Raw genomic sequence first — 20612 nt, forward strand, 5'->3', positions numbered from 1 at the left:
CTTGACAATGATTAGTGAGAAAGGAAGATCCGCAAACGCAACGACTCGCCCAGATTTGCGCTCGAGTCCGTGCGTCGTTCTGGGGATTCTCGCGACTTCGACTCGACTGGAGATGCCGTCGACGCGGCAGCCCAGCAGGGAGAGGCGATGAGACGAGCGCCAAGCAGCACACAACGCCAATCAGCACTCATGATGAGCACCAGACCCCCCCCCCCCCGAGCATTGCAGGCCAAGCCGCAGCGCACACACGACATCATTGGGTATTCGCTTGCAATTGACAGAATCCTCGCTCCCACATGAGCGCCTATCCCCTCTCCCTCCCCCCCGCCCCCCTCTCCACACCACCGCGATTACCAGGTCGATTTTGATTCGTACAGACGTTGGCAAAGTGACCATATTCACCGCACTTGAAGCAAAGGACCGTGCTGAGATCGCGACGTCCTCCGCCACCTCCCCCGCCGCCGCCTCCTGCTGCTCCGGGAGGACCTCCTCCTTGTCCCGGAGGCGGACGTGGCGGTCGACGCTCGCCCCCGCCTGCGTTGTCTCTGAAGCCGCCTCCTCCGCCTCTACCGCCTCCGCCTTCTTGATCGCGCAGATGCGGAGGAGGGCCAAAGGCTTCTTCTGCTGTGAGGACCTTGTGCGTGAGGATGGGTGAGGTGCGGCGTGATTGAGCTGAGGGAGGGGTGGACTTGGGACTGTTCGGCGAAACAGGGAGAAGCAAGCAACGTCAGTGCCACCTCTCAAAATGATCTTGACTCGTCTCGACACTCACTGCGCCCTCTCACACTCGGGTCCTTTGGGACAGAATCCCGCCAGATAATAGTCGCACACCACCCTCCTCACATGCTTCTTGGCGCACTCGGGTCCCCTCGGACAGAACCCTCTCGTATACTCCTCACACTCCCTTCTCTTCTCTTTGGGCAGCTTATGACGGTACAAGCACTCCTCTCCCGCATTGCAGAAGCCAAAGGTGGCGAACATGCGGCACTCGGGCATCTTGCGCATGTCGTACTCGTGGAGATAGTCGCAGGTCGCATCTGACTTCTTGCAGAGGCCACGCAGCCAGTGTTTGCAGACTGTGCGCTTTGAGGAATCTTGCAGGGGCGGTGGAAAGGGGAGAGCGAGCGGGAGCGGGTAAGAGGTGTAGAGGGATTGGAGGAGCGGGCCGGGTAGCGGGGTGAGGGTTGGAGGAGGAGTGAGAGGAGGGGTGGGAGAGCGTGATGTTGATGATGGTGGAGGTGAGTGAGACGACGGGCCCGCAACCGGAGCGCCATCCATGGTGCCCTCAAAGCCTGCCTCTTGCGCCATCGCTGCCAGAGTCGAAGAAGATGTGTGAATGGTAAGGATACCAAGTCTAGCAGGCGGCCATCGCGCTGAGTCGTCAGACCTTTGATCTCGACTCGGCCCGTCTGTCTATGTCCGTCGTCTGGTCGCTCTCATCTGGCTCGCGTGGCACGGAAGCAGCCCCGCCTCGCGACTGGGTCAATTCGATGCAGGACGCAGCACAGCTTGGCGAGGCCCTGCAGCCCGTGGAATTCGACCCAGATTGAGCTTCGATGGCAGCTTTCATTTGCTGTTATCTTGCTTGACTTACCATTCATCCATCCCATCAATCCAAGCGTGATCGCCTTCGATGCCCGCCGCTAGTAGGCCGATCCAAGGAAGAGGCCAGGCTACGGCGGCGGCACCAAGCTCGCGCCGAGGAGAAGAGCAGCAGGCGCAAGGCCAATGGAGAAGCAGCTTGTGAGCACAATCAGGCTACGTCTTGCGATCGTCTCACTGACATGCCCTTTCTCCCCACGCTCGCCTTCTCAGAGACATTGTCTTTTCATACTCTCGCTCTCAAGCATTCTATGGGCAGAACCTCAACACCTCGCCAAGCTTCGCGGCCGAAGCGCGATGGAGGGGACCGCATGGCGATGATACCGACGCTGAGGGAGAGGACGATGACAATGTCGGCGAAGAGGACAGTCTTTATCAAGACGAAGATGACGAGGACGAGGCAACTTCAATCAAGCCAAGCATCAATGGCGACGAGGACGGTCTCTTCCCTCAGCCCCTTGACTTTGGCACAGTAGATTCTTCACGCACTGCGACGAGCGCAGCGCCCACGTCCTCAGCGACAGAAAATTCGCCCCTTCTCCTCCGTTCCAAACGCGCATCGCGCTCGTCTCTCTCCCACCAAGAGCAACAAAGGCGACGCTCCTCTGCCGTGCAAAGCAACCTGTCCCACCCTCACCACTCCCTGCCCGCAGCAACAGGCAGCTCAACCTTCGGCCAGACCCTCTTCAACTGCGTAAATGCTCTTGCGGGCGTGGGCATCCTCTCCCTACCTCTGGCTCTCTCCTACGCCGGGATGCCGCTGGGCATCTTCCTGTTCATTATCGCGGGACTCATCACCAACTACACGGGCAAGCTGCTACACAAGATTATGATGAGCGACCCTTCCTTGGCTACTTATGCGGACATCGGGAGGCTGGCATTCGGGGAAAAGTCCAGAGTAGCAGTCACGCTGCTGTTCTGCTCGGAGCTCTGGGCAGTTAGCGTCGCCCTTCTCGTCCTGTTTGGGGACAGTATAGCCGCCATTCTCCCAGCGAATACGTCACTCCCCAGCTGGCTGCTGAAGGTAGCCGGCTTTGCAGTCGTACTCCCCACCTGCTTCATGCCGATGCGCCTCCTCTCTCCGATCTCGCTGGTAGGCATCTTCACCACCTGCTCTCTCCTCCTCATCGTCTTTGTCAACGGATCAGTCAAGACCCACTCTCCCGGCTCACTCTGGCAACCAATGCCCGACTCACTGGATTTCACTCCGCAGTGGGGCAAGTTACCACTCGCGTTCGGACTGATCATGAGCGGTTTCTCCTCTCATCCTATCATTCCGAGCTTGGTACGCGACATGCGTCAGCCAGAACGCTTCCCCAGAATGCTGGATACGGCCTACGTGATCGCCACGATCCTCTATCTCTCTATGGGTATCGCCGGGTATCTCATGTTTGGACGCTCTGTCAGCGACGAGATCACCCAGGACCTGGCTGGAGTTCAAGAGTACCCGAGGTGGACAACCCACCTGGCCGTTGGGCTCATTGCGGCTGTGAGCGTGAGCAAATTCGCGCTTGCGTTGAGGCCAGTGCAGACGACGGTCGAGGGACTCGTCCCGGGTGGGGTTCATGCGGCCGTGGAAGCTAGTGAGGAGTCGCAGATCGCCACTGATACAGAGGCGGAGGCGGAGGGAGATAGGACGATTGGGCATGATGAAGAGGAGCAGCACACTATCAGCACAACGCCCGCAACGCCTGCCTCGTTGCTGGGCTTGCGAAAGCAACGGAGCATCGAGCAGAGCCAGCAGCAGCAGCATCAACCCCGGCGCCCAACATCGAGTCACGCCTCAGCTCAAGCTTCCTCCTCGCAATCTCACGCCCGGAGTCGAGCATGGCGCCGCTTCCTCGTCACGCTCCTCCTTCCCTCGCTCGTATTGGTGACCGCTATTCTCTTACCCGGCTTTGCCTCCCTCATGTCCTTTCTTGGCTCGGTCCTCGCTGGCCTATCCTGCATCTGCGGACCATTGGCCGCGCACTTGGTTGTCTTTGGCCCTAGGCGAGGAAAGGCGAGACGGCGCATTGAGAGGAGGGTGAGCGGGGCGAGTGGGAAGAGGGCGAGCGGGGTGACTGTGGGCGTCACGGAGGGGCAGGACGGTGAGGATGAGGTCCTCGAGGACGGTCTAGTGCCGAGGAAGGCAGCATCTCGTCGCCCCTCTGCGAGCACAATGAGGTCCACTCATACTCGCTCTCAGCCTCATCAGACTCTCGGCCCATTAAGACGAGCTGCAGAGACGACGCTCATCGTCCTCGCGGCCATCATGGCCGTGCTGGGAACGGTGTGGAGCGCGCTACCTGTCGGTCAGGCTGCGTGAGTGAAGCGGACGGAGATGGACTAGCAATGGATGCGAGTTGTGTGCGTAGAAGGCATTGCCCTCTTAACGTAATTGACAGGCAATACGTGACCGATCTCTCCTCTTCAACCCCTCTTGACCTGGCCGTGCCCCACCATCCCTACCGTACCGGCAGATCGCAAGCCCCTCAACCACTCTCCAACCCACCAAGCCCCGCCCCCGAGCAGGGCGATGGCTCCCAATCCCCGCAGCAGCAAGGCAACAATCAGCGCCCGTCTCACTGCGGAGTAGAAAGCGGCGAGCGCGAGACCAGACCAGTTGAAGCGTCGCTCCATCGGTGTGCCGAGAGCCGATTGCCATGAACGGATGACCGTGCGGTAACGGAAGCCACAGATCCAGATCCAGCTGTGCGTGATGGCATGAGAAGAGGATCAGTTAGACGAGCATAGAACGAGGTGAGCGTGGGCACTTACAAATTGACGTCCGCATTACTGAATCTGGGGAATACGCTCGTCAAGCTGGGAGCCTTGGCGTTTGCCATTGGTGGAGGATTGAGGTGTAGCTCTGATCGTAGTCTCGCGGTCGCGTCGCGAATTGATTGCGGGATTGGGAGGAGACGGCTCCGTTGATGGTGCGATGGGTGGAGGATGCTATGCATCGATGGTTGAGAGTGGCGGTCATTGGAGCTGGAAGAGGGCCGTGGTGAGGTCGGGAGGGTCGACATGTGGGCGAGGAGATCGCTGTGAAGGGTACACAATGGGAGTAAAGGCAGTCAGCAACAGGAGCAGAGCATAGTTCATCTCATGCCTCCTACACTCACATCGTCATACCCAATGTCAGTCCCCACAACTTCAACTCCATCTTGCTCTCGTCCTCCCAAGGCAGCGTAGTCATTGCAGCTGCCCCTGCTCTTGCCTTTTCTCCATTCGGGCCCACCTCCTCACTGCTGGGCGTCTCCGTCTCGCCCTCTTCCCCAGCAACAGCCCAAGGCTCGTTGGGCAGCAGGATACACCTGAAATCCATTTTGCCCAGCAAGCCCTGGAGAAGCATGCGTATGCCCCGCGATTTGGGGGCTAGACGCGTAGAGATGTCTATGGAGACGACACCCCATTTGGGTGCGGGGGTGTACAGGTGCGAGAGAGGGACCCAATGCGCTGAGGCTACTTCTGTTGGCTGAAGCTCCGGGTGGTGTGAGAAGGGGGTGGTCTGTATGAAGACTGCGGCGGTGCGAGAGGGCAGAGACTCTTTCAGTCAGTGGCTGCAGACTTTGCTGCGCTTCGGTTTTGCGATACCCACCGAACGGGCTCAGTACCATCAACAATCTCTTGCCCAATGAGCTAGTAATCTCTCTATCATCCAGCTGCCCAACATTGACGAAGTCTCTATCAGCCAAATCAAGCCCGACTTCCTCCCAAGTCTCCCTCATTGCCGTATACAAGCCATCCTCGTCCGTCTCATCTCTCCTGCCACCGGGGAAAGCTACATGCGCTGACCACTTGTCGGTGGGACGTGTGGCGCGCTTGATGTAGAGGATCTCGGGAGTTCCGCGCTTGACCCAAGGGAGGGAGAAGAAGGATGAGAGCGTCGAATGGAGGCCGGGTTGCTGCGTGGCTGCAGTCGCAGTGGTCGAGGTCGAGGCTGCACTTGCGGCAGACGACATGTGACGATGCTGCCTTGAGGAGGCCTTTGAGGGCGGCACAGGTGGAGTGGCGGGTACGCCCACCTGGCTCGCAGCTCTGGACACCGCGCCATCGTTCTGACCCATTCCTAGTCCTGACTGGGTAAGAATTCTGTCGACCTCTGACCCCGGCAAGGGGAGACCATCAGCGTCGTACTGTCTCGCGAGATACTCGTCATCCTCCGGGCGAGGTCGCACACGAATGATGAGCGCGACAGAGGCGCGTCGTGGCTGAGTGGCTGGTGAGGGTATGAGACGAGGGGTTGTGATGGAGAGACGGGTGAGGGCATGTTGAAGGGCGGGGAGGATGTGAGTCGCGGATGACGACGACGACGACCACGCTCCTCCCGGTGGTGATGAGGTGCTCATGCTTGCTATTTGGCGTGGCGAGCAAGAGTTGATTGAGGGGGAGGGGAGCAGCGTGGCACGCCAGTGGCTGTATGCTGTGGGAAAGGACCGGCGGAGGATGATGGCAGTAGCAGGGAGGAGGTGAGGGGCTTGAGAGTCGAGATGAAGTTGATGGTACGGACAAAAGCCGACAGCCGCCTCCGCCGCCGCCGCCGTTGCCGGTCGACTACTTCATTTCGCCCCACACAAGACGCGGTCCGAGGCAAGTTGAGTGGGAGCGGAGGCGCCGCGCGTGTGGTCCGAGCGAGCGGGAAGATCGAAGCGGATCAGAGGGACGCACGTCGTCGTGCCCTGCTAACCCTACCCTTCCATCGATCCTCATTCGTGGTCAACATGGAGAAGTTTTCGCGCTTCAGGGATAGCGGTACGGGTATTCAGGTCTTTCTGACACCCGTCGCCCCCTCGTCTGCGGCCTCTGCCTCCCCCTTGGCCATCCTCGCACGCCTGCCAGCCTACCTAGTCGCTGCCGTGCGGCTCATTCTCCTCAGCATCGTCGCACTCCTCTGGTCCCTCCTATCCTTCATCCCCGCAACCTCGCCGATCCTGTACTCCATCTTCGGTCAAGCATCCCTACTTCTCATCGGCTTCGCCCCCATCGCCACGGACAAGGTCTCGCTGAAAAGCAGAGGCCGCGCAGCAGCCACTTCTGCCTCGCTGCAGCACAAGCCATGGCAGCCAAAGGCAGGGGACGTCATTCTATGCAATTCTTCGTCTTGGATCGACATTCTCATCTTTGCCATCAAGTTCAATCCTCAATTCACCTTGCCCGTCGTCTCTGAGCCACCCAGCACCGCTAGCACTACGGCAACTGGGACGCCCAACTCAAAGACGGCGAGAAGGAGGAATGCGGGAGCGTCCGTCGTCTCCGAAGTCAACGCTGCCGCCTCAGCCGCCGCAGGCGCATCAGCGGGAGGAGTCAACGACCAACGAAAAGTCCTGGGCTTTGTACCCGTTCCCTTCCTGACGGCACTCAATCACGCAGCATCAGGCCAGGCCCCTCTCTACCCATCCAACCCTCTGGCCTCACAACCCCTCGACATTCCTTCCCTCTCCTCCCGCTCACAGCGACCAATCCTCATCTTTCCAGAACTCGTCACTTCCAACAATCGTGGACTTCTCTCTGCCCTTTCCCCAGCGATCTTTCCCCAATCATGGAGAGACCTCTATCGCGCCACTGGAGCGTTGCGCATGGGTAAGGGACAGGCCAACCTGTACATCGCGAGCGTCAAGTACGATCCGCCCACCCCTTTCGCGAGGACCAGCGCTACCAGCAGCGCTCCGCAGCCGGCAGGTGGGCCGTTGAGGCATGTGGTGAGCCTCTGTGCGGATTTGACCTTTGCGAGGGGTGTGCAGCTTCGCCTGCTGGATGTGGATGAGAGCCCGACAAGCCCCGGGTATCAGGCAGACATCAGTGCCTTGGGCAATGCGCCGAGGGGACCTGAGATTGATGTGCTGGCTGATGGGGTCATGGGGCTGATTTCGAGCATGAGTAGATTGAGGAAGACGGGACTAGGGTGGAGGGACAAGGAGGCCTTCCTGGCCGTTGTCAAGAAGGGGCCATAGGTGTACGCGGTGCGACGCGATTGTTGCAGCTCAGTCCAATTGATCACTAGATAACGCAACTGCGGCAAGTATGCTGTCCTATTCCCGTGCCTCATGCGGGCACGCTCAATCCCTTCCTCTTCCATACTCCTTCGATCACTCTCCTCAACCTCTCAAAGCCCTCCTCAAAGTCATTCTCCGGCACCAGCGAGAAGCTCGTCCTAACATAACAGCTTTCCTTCCCCCTCATCGGCATGAACGCTCCGCCAGGCACCGCTAGCACGCCCGCATCTTTGGCCTCATTCGAGATGATGCTGAACGAGTCCTGCTCGTCCTCTGGCAATTTGAGCTTGAGCCACAAGAACATGCCCGCTGTCGGTGTAATCCACTCTGCGACTGCAGGACCCCGACCCAGCACACGTCGCGCTGCCGCCTCGAATCGATCACGCCTATCGCGGTAGAATGTGGCGACCCTGTCTGCGTGCTGGAGGAAGCCCTCGACGCCCCAGTGCTCGAGAATGGCTAGTGCGATACACTGCGCCGCGCCCGAGGTGGAAAGGTTGGCCACGCCCGTGATCAGGTCGATGCCCTTCACAAAGGTAGGGTGGGCAGTGAGGTAGCCCAGACGCATACCGCCAGAGAGGACCTTGCTGAAGGAGTCGTAGCGGAGCACCAGCCCAGGGCTGGCCGATTCGCCATCAAGGGCGAAATAGCTCAATGGCCTATATCGCGTCACGGGGTCCTCGCCAAGCTTGGAGAAGTCGAGGAAGTAGTAGGGATCGTCCTCCAGAATCAAGACGCTATGCCGCCTGCAGATGGCGAGAATGTCACGCTTACGCTGTTCTGATGCTGTCGTGCCTGATGGGTTCGCGCCTGTAGGTGTCGTGTAGAGGCACTTGGGCTTGGGCTTGTCTTTTGGAAAGTTGGCGAGGGCTTCCTCCAGTGCTTGCGGATCAACACCTTGGTCGTCTGATGCTATGGACACAACATTTGCGCGGCAGGCGTGCAGGCAGGGGAGGATACCGGCGTATGCTGGCTCTTCGACGAGGATCGAATCCACATCAGGGTCGAGCAACATCTCAAAGCTCTTGCTCAACAGATCTTGTGAGCCCACGCCTAGCGTCACCTGCCACTTCTGCGCATCTACGTGGCGGCGATGCACATGACTCTGGAAGTCTACCAGCCACTTATTCAGCCTCGGCAGGCCAGCCGTAGCCCCATATTGCAGGGCATCCTCAAGGTCTTTACCCTCGATGCGCAGAGGAGCGGGTGTGGTGCCATCCGGGCCGGGCTTGAGCTCGAGATTGATGCTGGCAAAGGGGTAGGTGTCTGCGTTTGGCTTGCCCGCAAGGAGAGAGATCATGCCTGGGATGAGCTCAAGGGGGAAGAGAGAGCGGATCGGCGCGGGCAGGCGGGGTTTGGAGGTGCCTAGATAGGTCGACCAGTCCGGCGAGGACGATGAGGACGAGAAGGATGAGGCGCCATTTGTGTTGGTAGCTTCAGGTGCCATTGCGAGAAGTAACAGCGAGCAATCGATGTGTGAGGAATGAAAGGAAGAAGTCGAGTGACTCAATGCTGCACTCGCCTGTCAGGGCGGCCGAGATCTCCGTCCTCACCGGCCCGCGTCTCTTTTTTCCCCGGCGGTCTGAGCCGCCAGCCCGCCAGGGTCCCGTCCGTCAGTCGGCCCTGCCTCTGCCTGAGTAACTTCGTTCTCTGACACACAAGCAGAGAGTGTCCATGAGACTGGCAAGACGAGGATGGCTGGCTCAGACAATGTCGTCGATATTATCGATCACCGTGCTTGCGCGCATCTGCACGCTCACTCACGATCGTCACTACCACCATCTCTCAAGTCAGCAGGCATGTCATGTCGTGTCGTGTTGCTTGCGGTTGCGTTGCGAAGATCTCGATGCTTCGGCCGTCGCAGAGGCAGGCAGCGCAGACGTCGACGGCGGGATGCACAAACGCAAGCAAGGCCCAAGCGGGCGCTAGGTCGTCGGCGGCGTCTAGGGCGGCGGCGCGGCCAGAATAGCGTTTCGATGCGTAGAGGCGCACCGAGAGGCGCAGGCGCAGCAGCAGGCGTAGCAGCAGGAGGCCAGTCAGGCCAAAACAGTCGTCGACGCTCATGACGGAGCAAGGCAGCGGCTGGCGGTTGAGCGGCAGAGACGGGCGCGGCGGTCTCGTCTCGTCTGGTTGGTCTGTCATCGTCGCCGCCTAACTTTCTTCCTCAGCTGCAGCCTTGGGACCGGGGTCGCTCGCGCTCCAAGCGACGCCCCGTCTTCACCTTGCTGCTCTTGCTCTTGCTCTTCGCTTCTCATCTCATTGCGCCCCCTTCTCATCCTCCTCACCGCCCCTTCGTTCTCGTTGTCATCATTCGACCCATCTCACGCAGCTTGACTTCTTCATCCTTTGTCACCGATCGTCCGCTCGCTCCCCCCTGCTCGTCTTCATCGTCGATTCACGGCAAAGGGTCCAACGGAACGCCGCCGCCCATCATCGCTATCAACGCCGCCCTGTGCCGCCGCCTTCGCTGATCCGCTCGTCGTAGGCACGCACTTTGCTCTGCCGCAACCTATCTACGGGAGCAAATCGATCACCATCTGCCGTCGATCACGGCATTGTCATGAACCCATCTTCGCCTCCTCCATCATCTTACCAACACCAGCAGCAGCAGCAGCGCCAACGCACGGCAGCCTCGCCCTATCATCAGCACGCACAGCATCCGCATCATCTTCCTCCGCCGCCTCAGCACCAGCAGCACTCGCCCGCAGAAGGTTATCTGCCGCATCCGATGCAGCATCATCAGATGGACGGTCACGGCGGTGCATACCATCATGGCCATATCGATCATCATGAGGCTTGGCGCAGAGAGCAGCATCAGCAGCATCGCATGATGGAGCAAAGGGAGAGAGATAGGGAGAGAGAGCACTATGAGGCCCAGCATGGCCCTATAGCCGTCCACTACCGCCACGAAGGATACGATGGCTACCCTCACCATGCGCATCCCCATGGTCCGCCTCACCACCAAGCCCCATCGCCTCCCGGACGAGGTCACAGCAGGACCCAATCTCGGGATGCCTTTCTACCTCCTCCTCTCCCTCCTACGCTTTCTGATCGGCAGTCCCCTGCGATGAGGTTTGAGCCTCTCAAGCAGCGTCGCTCCCCTCCTTCCGCAGCAGCAACGGCAGAATATGGTGGGCGCGATCCCCGCGAGTCGCAGCACAAGCGCAAACGATCGGCGGCTTACGACCAATATGCGCCCTGGGAGCACCATCAGACGTATCCGCCAGGCTATGACTATCGAGCAGCAGAGGAAGAGTACTACTACCAGCAGCACCAGCAGCAACAGGCAGCAGCCGCAGCAGCAGCTCAGCAGCAGCGCCATGCTCAGCGTGAGCGAGATCGAGAACGTGACGACGTCAGACCGTCCGCTCCTCCCGTCCAGAAGGCGCATCGTCGTACTGCATCAGTGGAGCAGCAGAAGGCACGCAACAAGCAAGTTCCACCACCCGTAAGCCCGAGCGTCGCCGTTCCACCTCCTCCGCACCACATGGCCAGTCCATACGATGCTCCCCACATGCTACCTGGTCCGCCGGGAAGGCCCACGCACGAGGAGATGGCCATGTACGAGCATGGTCACTTATACGGGCAGCACCCGCCTCCTCCTCCGCCAATTGTTGCTACGAATGGAACTCGCCATCATGATGGACGCAGAGAGCCGGCAAGGAGGGTGGAGCATCCCTCTGCACCCCAGCACGAGATGCATCCACCTGCTGTCAACGGAAACGGCGCATATGACGACAGACATCACCGGGCTCCTTCTACGGCCGCCGCAGCTGCGGCTGCGGCTATGCCACCTCCGCCTCCACCTCCGCATGCTCACCCTGCGGAGATGGCTGCACATCATCCTCATCATCCTCACGGTCTGGTACCTGACCCGACTCCTGCGGCTCCTCTGCATCCGCCTGGCCCAGGTCACCCTGCCCACCACGGTCCTCCTCACCATCCGCATCACCTCCACCCGCACCATCAACAGCAGCAGCAGATGGGCCCGCCCATTCATCAATTGCAGCGCCATCGCGTGATCAGCGATGGGGTCTGGCATTGGCTCGAAGAGAATGCCGCCGCAAGCAAAGAAGGCGAGGCCAGCTCTGATGGAGCAGCACCAAGCTCCGGCCCTCATCTCGCAGGCTCTTTCGTCTATGAGCCTTTCGTAAGTCCCCTCCTTCCTGCGGAGCTCATCGTACGAAACGTTGGCGCCCTCCTTGAGGTGCGCATCCCTGGCAAGCTTCTTGGAGCTTACCGGGAGAAGAGCGACTCAAGGGCTGGAGCAGGCTGGACTTTGGGTTGGAAAGCGAGACAGCATGGCTGCAGAGTAGATCTGCCTACTGACAGTGGGCGAGAAATAAAGGAAGTGCAGTCGACCGCTCGGACGATGCCTTTCTGGTCCAATCGTGGTCTGGCAGAGCGCAAGGTGTGGGGCAGCGAGGTGTACACGGACGATTCGGATGTGCTTGGGATGTGCGTGCATGCAGGCTGGATCGAGGGACCGACCCGTCTCCCCTCCTCTTCGCCTCAAGGCGAGTTGGGCGCCCCGAATGGCCATTCAACCAACGATGCTACACCCCTCTACTCTCCTCCCGACATCCGCGTCGTGCTGCGCGTAGCTCCCCGCCTGGTGGGCTATCGTGAAAGCTATGCTGGCGGCTTGTGGAGTCGCAACTGGCTGGGGATGCACGATGGACTGTCCCTCGTTGTGGAGGAGGTCGCCCTTGAGCCTGCTGGGTGGGCGGACAAGGCGAGGTTGCCTGGTCCGAGGGGCCTGAAGAGTGAGGCAGGACGGTTGGGGCTCGAGGGCAAGAGGATTGAGGCGCTTGAGGGCTTGAGGGAAGGGGAGGAGGAGAATGAAGGAGGCGCTCAGCCAGGCAAGGAGAAGGTGGGCACTGGTGGAGCTCGATCATTGGCGTCTTTGTTGACGGGCAAGACGACGTCTCTCAAGAAGACGGTCTTCCCGCTTTCGGAGGTGAGGTCGATGGGCAAGGCGGGCGAGTCAGCGAGTTCGCAGGATAGTCGGGCGTGGTATAGGCTCAACCAAGTGGTCTCCACGCGTGGTTGATGCCCGATCACGACGCCAGGCTGGTATGATGGACAAGTACGGTCACAAAGTCGGGTCACGTAGAAGGTCGGCTCGCACGCAAAAGGAAGGCGGGTCCCTCGGGGCTCTGCCACGCAGACACGATTTACATCGCTCAGGCGCCTCGCTCGCTCGTTTTTGCTCATTCAAATTGTATCCTTATCATATTTCATTCAGACATGCCACGTCGATGATGGAGCATTGAGATGGGTTGATGATGCCGGTGCTTGATCCACATTCTGCCCTCTTTCTCGCACAGTGCAAGGCGGCCTGCTCACGAAGAGGGGTTGGGACGTCCGTAGTCCGAGTTGATGAGAAGTGGCAGTCTGTTGCTCTGGCTCAGCACGTTGCCGTTGGAGGGGTCGTACTGGACGAACCAGGCGGCTGTGCGGAGGGAAAGGGAAGAAGGGTCAGCGTTTCTGGTGGGGAGATGGTGATCAGGTGAGGCAGGGAAGGATGAGACTGACTGTAGTTGCCGTATTGAAATCGGTTAGCATCGATGCGAATCAGGCTAGCCTGGGGACCGTTGATCGAGAGGTCGTTCTGCCAGCTGCGTGAGCGGTGGGCGTCAAGTAGCTCAGCGTCAGCGTTCGCAAGATGAGCGTGGCAGGCCGAGCTGTTTTCGCACTTACTCGGAGGAGAGGAGAGTCTTGGGCGCGTTGCTTAGTGAGTCCTTGGTGATCCCCAAAGCGAAGCCGCTGTCGCAAGGGGCTCCTCCATGCCCGTTGGCGTACCAGATGGCCGAGAGGTTTGTCGTGCCCGAGACGACCACGGGGGACGACACTGTCTGACCATCGAGCGCGTAAGATTTGCCATTAATGAAGAATGGGCCTGTGATGCCGTAGCAGGATGGTGTGGCGCGAGGGGAGAGCGGACTGGCGGCAATGCTGGTGACCGAAACGGCAACGAGGGCCATGGAGCTGAGCGTGGACAGGAAGAACATGCTGAAGTGGAGGTCGCGTCGGGGGAGTAGTGCTTGGTGACACGGAGGTTCGGTAGAGTTGGGAGGTAGGAAGAGCAGCCTTTTTGTATCTTTCGGACAACCGACTGCTCCCTCATTCATACAGCCTCCTCCTCTACATCGCCGTCGAGCATCATGTCACTCTCAAAGACAGGAACAACGAAGTAATACGAACCAGCGACGCTCTTACGCCTACGCCTGCGTGATCTCGCTTCAAGGACGAGGAAGTCCGTCGACGAGCGAACCCTCTTTGATGGCAAGAGTCACTATGAGAGATCTTCTCGTGAGACCGGCCTGGACGCCGAGTCCCGATCTGAACATCAGGATCAAGTCAGAGGGCGGTCAGTAAGATTCGACGGGCGTCGTCGTCGCCATCACCATTCATGAAGTGATGTCCGCCATGAGGATCGTGAACGGCTCGCGTGGGAGCTTCAAGTCGGCGGTGCAGCAGCTCTCCACCCAAACGCCGGGCGGACGGAAGACGGGCCAATCATCCGCTTTTGCTGCATCGCATCCTGCATTCGCTCCTTCCTCTTTCTCATTGCAACGCTACCATGGACCAAATCATACGCTTCGTCAAGGCGCACAAATATGAAATCAAGAAGTATGGCAAGAAGGTGCGCAGCGGCAGGGTAGGCTGAGAGTCGAAGTGGGGTAGGGTAGCTGATCGTCCCCGATTCCCCTCATCCACATCCGCGCAGGCCTTCCTCTGGTGGAAGAAGAACAAGAACAAGCCGAGTAGCGGCGGAGGCGGTGCTGGTGCTGGAGGAGGATTTGGGGGTATGATGGGAGGAGGTGGTGGTGGAGGTCAGACGCAGCAGTACTCTGGCGCCGCAGGAGGTGGGTATGCAGGCGCGGCTGCAGGGACCGGCTACACAGCCCAACAAGCTCAACAACAAGGCTACGGCTACGGAGCGCCGACTACCGGACAGAACTACCCTCAACAGGGAGGCTACGATCATCCGCCACCTCACGGACAGTATGGCTACCAGCCTCAGCAGGGTCATCAGCAGCAGAGTGGCCTTAAGCCTCACCACCCGAATTACAATGACAATGCGGTGAGTACGTCGAGAGCTGCGTGACAGGACCACCGGAACTCACTTTGTATACCCTCCTACAAATCTTCCTGCAGGTCAACTCAAAGAATCAACGCTACATGCAGCTCCGTAATGACGCTCGCCGGGAAGGCGACTTGATGGCTAAATGCTTCGACCAGTCTCACTCAGCGTACAGCCACGGCGACGGCAGCAAAGCCAAGCAGCTCTCGAATGAGGGCCACGAGCACAAGTCGCGCATGGAGCAGCTCAACAAGGAGGCGGCCGACTGGATCTACGTAGCCAACAACGAGGACTCTGGCCCGGACGAGGTTGATCTGCACGGCCTCTACACAGCAGAGGCCATCACCCGTACCGAGCAGGAAGTGGCGCAACGTCAACGACGCGGTGACCAGACTGTGCGGATCATCGTAGGCAAAGGCATCCATTCAAAGGACCATGTTGCGCATATCAAGCCGGCAATTGAGGATCTGATGAGGAAGTACAATCTGCAAGCGCATCTGGACCCGAAAAATTCGGGTGTGCTTGTGGTAGATTTGACCGGCAAGGCGACGGGTGCCTTTGGAAGGGACGCTGGTGGGTTTACGAGGGGGCTGGCACAGCAGGCCAGTGGGAATGAGGAGCAAGTGAGTAGCCGCGACAGCCGGATGGTAGTGGCGAGCATCGGCTGACTGAACTCTTTTCTTCTCTTGCTCGCCCACAGTGCACCGTCATGTAGAGCAGCGCCGCAGGACTGCAGGGCCTCATCTCTTATACCTTTGTCCGCCAACCTCTACCTCGTAGCTAATCATGATATCGAGCGCTCTGCTGCGCACGAGAAACAGACGTGACGCGAACGTGATGAGCGCGGCTTGCTCTCCCTGCGATGATCATCACATCCGCCTATCGGGACTGGCAGCTCCACCACGAGTCTATTTGTTTGCCCGGTCAGGGGTGGTTGAGCGGGCCTGTGGCTGCACTGTCCGAAGCTCGCCGTCAGAACCGCTTGTAGCGAGCGAGGCTGCCCGTCCATCCCTGGCTGCGACTTCGTATCGCACGCTACACCGCCAAGACACACTCGCAACCGCACTGCCTGCTAGACGCCGCACCCTGGTATCATTGCATGCGTGGTCCTGGCCGGCGGGCTCAACGATCGTATGTCGTCATCGGAATCTTCGGTCGACATCCGGACGTCTCGTCTGAAGAAAAGCCCCTCACAGCTAGCTACTGCATCTAGCAGGTGTGCGAGCCTCGCACCCAGAGCCCTACGTGCTCCTCAATAAGGCAGGTCGGCTCGTCGCTGCCTGGCAGACGTCGAAGCTTCGGCGCCGTTGCTTGGGCGCGTCGCATGGCATCGCATGGTGGTACGAGACTAGTCTCCTGGCTGGCTGTTTTTAGTGCTGTGACGAGCTTGCGCTTCTTCCCCGCACCGCATGCTGGTCTCGTCTCGAGCGCATTTCTCGGTAGAGTGGCGAGATGAGGCGGGCGATTCTAGCGACGCACTGCGTCAGTGGGCACGGCCCCTCTTTTGAGATGCGGATCAGAGCCTGGCTCAGCCTCGCTCAACTCCTTGCGTCGAGCAAGCGATGGAGCGGACGGGCGGGCGGGTCGAAAGCGTCCCGCGATGAGCGGCAACGACGACGGGTGGTCCAATGAAGCCGCTAATGGTGGGCGACTAATGGCCGGCGGGCGAATGGCGGCTCTAGCTCCTCTCTCTCTTTCTGTCCATCCAACATCCTCATCCGTCGTGGAAGTTGACGTGGCTGCGTCTGCATCTCGCCAACGCAAGCATCGCATCGCACGCACCGTACCTTCTTTTCCCCCTTGCTCCAAACATCTCTTGCTTGCTGTGAGTACGACTGGGTTGCAGTGTCAGGGCCTTTTCCCCGTGGTAGTCACCGCATCCAAGTCTCAGCTTGGACTAGCTTCTCACACCTCCACGCCCGCCTACCCACGCCCATCCGCACAATCTCCCGTCGACCGGCCAATCTCTCTCGTCGACGCTGACTGCAGCCTGGATCAGAGAGAGTTATAAGAAGCTACCTGCCGTCAAGACTTTCCCTCGATTGCTCCCATCAACCAGCATAGCTTTGCCCTCGAGCACCATCATCGACGTTCAACACCAACCTCCTACACTCTTCACACAACATGGTCTCCTTCCGCGCCCTCGCCATGGGCATTGCCCTCACTTTCGCAGCCACGGCCACCACCTCCCTCGCCGCCCCCTTCCCCGTTGCTCGCTCCCTCGATGAGGTCAACGGAGCCGCTGGCGTCGACCTCGTCGGACGCGGTTCAGCTGAGATGGCCGTCGGAGGTATCGCCGCGATGGACATGATGCTCGAGAAGAGGGCCGCAGAGGAGCAGGAGCTCGCAGACCGAGACGTCGTCAACCCTCCCGTCACCAGCGTGAGTAGCGCAACCAAAGCGTTCGTACAAGCCGCGAGTTCAGCATGCTGACGAGCCGATCCCTGCTACCCTGACGCACTCGCAGCCCACCACTGGGACAGTCTGGACGGCCGGCGACAAGGTCACCGTCACCTGGAACACAGACTTTGTGAACAGCAAGCCCGAGTACTCCAATCTCAAGGGCACCATTCTCCTCGGCCACCTCAACCCAGGCTCTCAGTCCGAGAACCTGCAAGCCGAGCACCCTCTTGCTGAGGGCTTCCTCCTCACGGCCGGCAAAACTTCCTTCACTCTCCCAGCGAACACGACCCCTCGCGATGGGAACGCCATCGTGGTTCTCCTCGGCGACTCGGGCAACAAGAGCAAGAAGTTCACCATCAAGGCGGCTGAGGGCAACAAGCACCCCCACCCTCACCCTCACCCTCACCCTCACCCGGAGGAGACGAACACTGAGGCGTCGGCTTAAGAAGCTGATCTTCCATGGCGTCGCGACTCAACACCGTGTGCTGGCCACCCAATGACTCTCTTACTCTGAGCACCGACAAGCCCCGTGTACATACATACGCCCGCCAACCTTCTCGCCCACACACCGCTCCACAAGCGCGCAGCGTCCACGCTCGCCTGCCCCTCCTTGTCTTCTCGTGCCGTGCTCAACTCAATATCCATTCACTTCTGCGCTTCTCTTTGTCTATCTTTGTCTGGCTCAAGGCGTGGCATTCGGGCTGCTCCTCAGCATGGCAACGAGCTTCTCATCTCTCGGCTCAACAAAGAGCGCTTTACCCTCCGCCAGCACCTTCCCATCCTCCTCGTCGGCATATCTCATTTCACCGCTCACCATCGCTTTCCTTCCCCCTTTGCCCTCACTCCCCTCCTCCAGCCCAGCCTCAATCACCACGAACCTATGCGGCTCTACGAATTGCTTATATCGCACCTCCAAGCTCGCCGTCAAACCAACTCGTGTTCGAGTAAAGGCAGCAAAACCAGGAATGGCTAGCGCTTCATCGAAGAGAGTCGAGATCAGCCCACCGTGAATAATCGAAGGGTGGCCGCAGAGGGAGGGGCCCAGGTGGTAGATGGTGTACGTGCGGCGTGGGTTCAAGGAAGATGAGGTCTGGCTGACAGGTGCAGCGCTGGAGCCACTAATGGAATCGCTGCCATCGCTATCTCCGACGGGCGAGAAGCACAAAGGCAAAGTCGCAAAGCCTGTGCGTTTGCGCATGAGGCCTGCAGTCATGTGGTGCTGTAGTGAGGTAGGCGGGACTCCCCCGTACGGCCTGTGCATCTTGAAGATGGGCGGCCGTGACGAAGACGAGGAGGCAGAGGCATCTGTGGTGCTGAGGGCGATGAGCTTTTGGACGAGGGGAAGGGAAAAGAGGCTCGCCTCGATGCGAGCAGAATAGGCCTCGTCGTCCTCCAATTGTTCGGCAACGGAGCCCCGGGTCGAAGATGCTGATGGCGACGATACTTGCGGAGCGGTCCGAGGTACTGAGGATGTCAAAGCTCTGCGTGAAGATTGCGATGTTGTGCTCCCACGTCCTTCGTTGAGAAGGCGTCTCCTGCCTGACCTAGCAGTGGGAGACGCCGCTGCCGTCAAGAGGCCGGCGGTCGAGCCCTGAAGCAATGGCCTGGTAGCAATCATGGCTATATACTAGCAAGCCTTGCAGCTCAAGAGCGCTGCTACCGAGTCGTTCTGTCCTGGCCTCCAGAGCGATGGAATGATTAGGGAGCAGACGTGTCTTGTCCGTCCCGCGAATGTGGGGTCCAATCGAAAATCAAGGTGTCTCCGCACGGCCGCGAGATCCGGGTGCAGAGTCGAGAGACAGACGAGACGAAGAGAAGAGAGACAGAGAGGATGGTGTAGATTCGCAGAGGCGAGAATGGGAAATGGCTACGTGACAGGAGTGCTCAGAGGGGCTATGGTGGGCTGAAGGCTCTGTGAGGACGGAGAGATGGTCGGCGCTCTCGAAATGATCAGGTCCTCGTACGTTTGGCCCTGCTGCGCGAGCGTGGGAGGCAGACACCAAAGTCAACACGAGCTCGCACGTCGTCCACTGTGGCACGATCTCGCGGCACTCACCTCTTCTTGCCTGAAGCAACAGCATCGAGGTCCATCGCTCCTCCTTCTGCACCCCCACCACGTCCATAAGACCCAGCAGCCGCCCCAGCCATATTTGACGCCTGGTGCGCCTTGTCCTGCTGCTCGGCCATGTACGCCTGAAACACATCGGCCAGTCGGCGGTCGTGCTCCCCTCTGGCTTGAGCTTCGCCTGCTGCTTGACTCTTGGCTTGGGCGATGCGCTGCGAGAGGGTGTCCAGGAGGGTAGAGGTGGTCTCGTCCCTGTGAGCGAGCCGAGGAGAGGAGTGGGGGACGTAGGAGGTCAGCGAGTCAGGTCAATACGAGCATCGTAGAGTCGTTGTAGAGGACCACGTACCACTCCCTCAATTGCTCCTCCATTCCCTTCAATTCCTCCTGTCCAGCCACATCGCGCCCCATAACCGAGTCGACGTGGAAGCGAAGCTTCTTCTGGTCCAGCTTACCCGCTACCAGACCAGAGTACATTGCTTCGATGATGGCGTCTTCCAGCTTCCTAACCATTGTCGGGGCGAGGGTGGCATTCGGAGTGGAGCTGCTCGAGCCTGCCTCATCGCCGGAGAGCTGCAAGGCGTCAACGAGGTGCCGATAGCTCAGCATCCTCGACTGGCTGGCCAAGGTGACAAGGGTGAGCTGGCGCAGCTTGGCCAGGTGAGCGGGGCTGAGAGGTGGGTAGGCGTCAGGTCGGGCTTGATAGTCGGCAAGCGTGCCGTACATGAAGAGCTCAAGGAGGGCGAGCGTCTTGCCGTGTGTGGCCGTATCTGCCGACAGCTGCGCGTGCGAAGGAGGGGCGAGAGGTCAGCCAGCCGGTTGCTGAGTACCTGCTACTGGTATGGCCGGCTCACATCATTGACAGCCGGCGTATCAGCCAGCTCAGCAAAGACGTAGCAACCAGGTGCAGCCGTAGCTTCATGTATGATTCTGGCTGCAGCTGCGCCTCGAGCTGACTTGGCCAGAAGGAGGTAGGGCTCAATGCGGGCCAAAGAGGCGGATGAAGGCGATGAGCTGGCCCCTGATCCACTGCCACTGGCGCCGGCCGTATTGGTCATGGCGATGGCAAGACGAGGGTGATTGATTTGGATCGAATACCAGTGTCGGTCGTTGGTCAATGCTCATCCTCGACTTGTTCGTCTCTGTCCGTCCGTCGACGCCTTGCGCTCGTGCCACGCCACTTGCGCTCAGCACTGCTGCAGCCGTGTCCCGCCGTGTGGAGAAGCGGCCGGAACTGCATAGGCCCACACGACACGGCCTATGACCCGAACAACACTTCGCACCCTCGCATCCTTACCACATCTCTCAACTCATGGCCACCTTACACTTCTGCCATGAGTGCGCCTCCGAGGTCACCGCGCTCATGCAGCCAGGTCCCGTCTGCCCGCGATGTGGCGGCGAGTTCCTCGAGGAGATTCCGGACTCGGGAGCCGGAGCCCATCCGCAGGCGTTTCACGATGGCGACCAGGATGACGAC

At 59.7% G+C, this 20612-nt stretch overlaps 11 protein-coding genes across 11 annotated transcripts; 5 read left to right on the forward strand and 6 right to left on the reverse strand.

The window, feature by feature from the left end:
- Window positions 1-768: 768 nt before the first annotated feature.
- Window positions 769-1308, reverse strand: BDZ90DRAFT_245292 (hypothetical protein; the record flags this gene model as incomplete). The annotated part of the gene is made up of 2 exons (XM_025507499.1): window positions 769-1083; window positions 1264-1308. The coding sequence occupies 2 exons, from the start codon at window positions 1306-1308 to the stop codon at window positions 769-771; spliced, it is 360 nt and encodes a 119-aa protein (XP_025364061.1).
- Window positions 1309-1561: 253 nt separating this feature from the next.
- On the forward strand, window positions 1562-4294 carry BDZ90DRAFT_230320 (hypothetical protein). The gene is made up of 2 exons (XM_025505426.1): window positions 1562-1743; window positions 1816-4294. Exons 1-2 carry the CDS (start codon window positions 1634-1636, stop codon window positions 3908-3910), a joined length of 2205 nt encoding a protein of 734 aa, XP_025364062.1. The 5' UTR covers window positions 1562-1633; the 3' UTR covers window positions 3911-4294.
- On the reverse strand, window positions 4087-5903 carry BDZ90DRAFT_213714 (hypothetical protein; the record flags this gene model as incomplete). The annotated part of the gene is made up of 5 exons (XM_025504176.1): window positions 4087-4294; window positions 4363-4629; window positions 4710-5106; window positions 5186-5492; window positions 5607-5903. Coding segments are annotated over 5 exons (1476 nt in total), but the record flags the coding sequence as incomplete, so codon positions are not given.
- Window positions 5904-6273: 370 nt separating this feature from the next.
- On the forward strand, window positions 6274-7584 carry BDZ90DRAFT_109643 (hypothetical protein). Its single transcript, XM_025503217.1, has one exon. The coding sequence runs from the start codon at window positions 6309-6311 to the stop codon at window positions 7536-7538; it is 1230 nt and encodes a 409-aa protein (XP_025364064.1). The 5' UTR covers window positions 6274-6308; the 3' UTR covers window positions 7539-7584.
- Window positions 7585-7629: 45 nt separating this feature from the next.
- BDZ90DRAFT_273439 (PLP-dependent transferase) lies at window positions 7630-9644 on the reverse strand (the record flags this gene model as incomplete). The annotated part of the gene is made up of 3 exons (XM_025508803.1): window positions 7630-9014; window positions 9345-9429; window positions 9573-9644. 3 exons carry the CDS (start codon window positions 9642-9644, stop codon window positions 7630-7632), a joined length of 1542 nt encoding a protein of 513 aa, XP_025364065.1.
- Window positions 9645-9736: 92 nt separating this feature from the next.
- On the forward strand, window positions 9737-12852 carry BDZ90DRAFT_230322 (hypothetical protein). The gene has a single exon (XM_025505427.1). It carries the CDS (start codon window positions 10141-10143, stop codon window positions 12631-12633), a length of 2493 nt encoding a protein of 830 aa, XP_025364066.1. The 5' UTR covers window positions 9737-10140; the 3' UTR covers window positions 12634-12852.
- A 24-nt stretch (window positions 12853-12876) lies between these two features.
- Window positions 12877-13978, reverse strand: BDZ90DRAFT_273441 (hypothetical protein). Its single transcript, XM_025508804.1, has 3 exons — window positions 13284-13978; window positions 13119-13201; window positions 12877-13035 (listed from the first exon to the last, which is right to left on the reverse strand). Exons 1-3 carry the CDS (start codon window positions 13712-13714, stop codon window positions 12926-12928), a joined length of 624 nt encoding a protein of 207 aa, XP_025364067.1. The 5' UTR covers window positions 13715-13978; the 3' UTR covers window positions 12877-12925.
- Window positions 13704-15611, forward strand: BDZ90DRAFT_230324 (DUF1771-domain-containing protein). The gene is made up of 3 exons (XM_025505428.1): window positions 13704-14229; window positions 14314-14670; window positions 14745-15611. The coding sequence occupies exons 1-3, from the start codon at window positions 14167-14169 to the stop codon at window positions 15336-15338; spliced, it is 1014 nt and encodes a 337-aa protein (XP_025364068.1). The 5' UTR covers window positions 13704-14166; the 3' UTR covers window positions 15339-15611.
- A 1369-nt stretch (window positions 15612-16980) lies between these two features.
- Window positions 16981-17518, forward strand: BDZ90DRAFT_217249 (hypothetical protein; the record flags this gene model as incomplete). The annotated part of the gene is made up of 2 exons (XM_025504310.1): window positions 16981-17052; window positions 17138-17518. 2 exons carry the CDS (start codon window positions 16981-16983, stop codon window positions 17516-17518), a joined length of 453 nt encoding a protein of 150 aa, XP_025364069.1.
- Window positions 17299-18857, reverse strand: BDZ90DRAFT_109725 (hypothetical protein). The gene is made up of 2 exons (XM_025503218.1): window positions 17501-18857; window positions 17299-17363 (listed from the first exon to the last, which is right to left on the reverse strand). Exon 1 carries the CDS (start codon window positions 18689-18691, stop codon window positions 17756-17758), a length of 936 nt encoding a protein of 311 aa, XP_025364070.1. The 5' UTR covers window positions 18692-18857; the 3' UTR covers window positions 17299-17363; window positions 17501-17755.
- A 394-nt stretch (window positions 18858-19251) lies between these two features.
- BDZ90DRAFT_230329 (hypothetical protein) lies at window positions 19252-20248 on the reverse strand (the record flags this gene model as incomplete). The annotated part of the gene is made up of 2 exons (XM_025505429.1): window positions 19990-20248; window positions 19252-19915 (listed from the first exon to the last, which is right to left on the reverse strand). Coding segments are annotated over exons 1-2 (676 nt in total), but the record flags the coding sequence as incomplete, so codon positions are not given.
- Window positions 20249-20612: the final 364 nt, after the last annotated feature.

Source organism: Jaminaea rosea (genome assembly GCF_003144245.1).
Source record: "Jaminaea rosea strain MCA 5214 unplaced genomic scaffold BDZ90scaffold_2, whole genome shotgun sequence".
NCBI lineage: Eukaryota > Fungi > Basidiomycota > Exobasidiomycetes > Microstromatales > Jaminaea > Jaminaea rosea.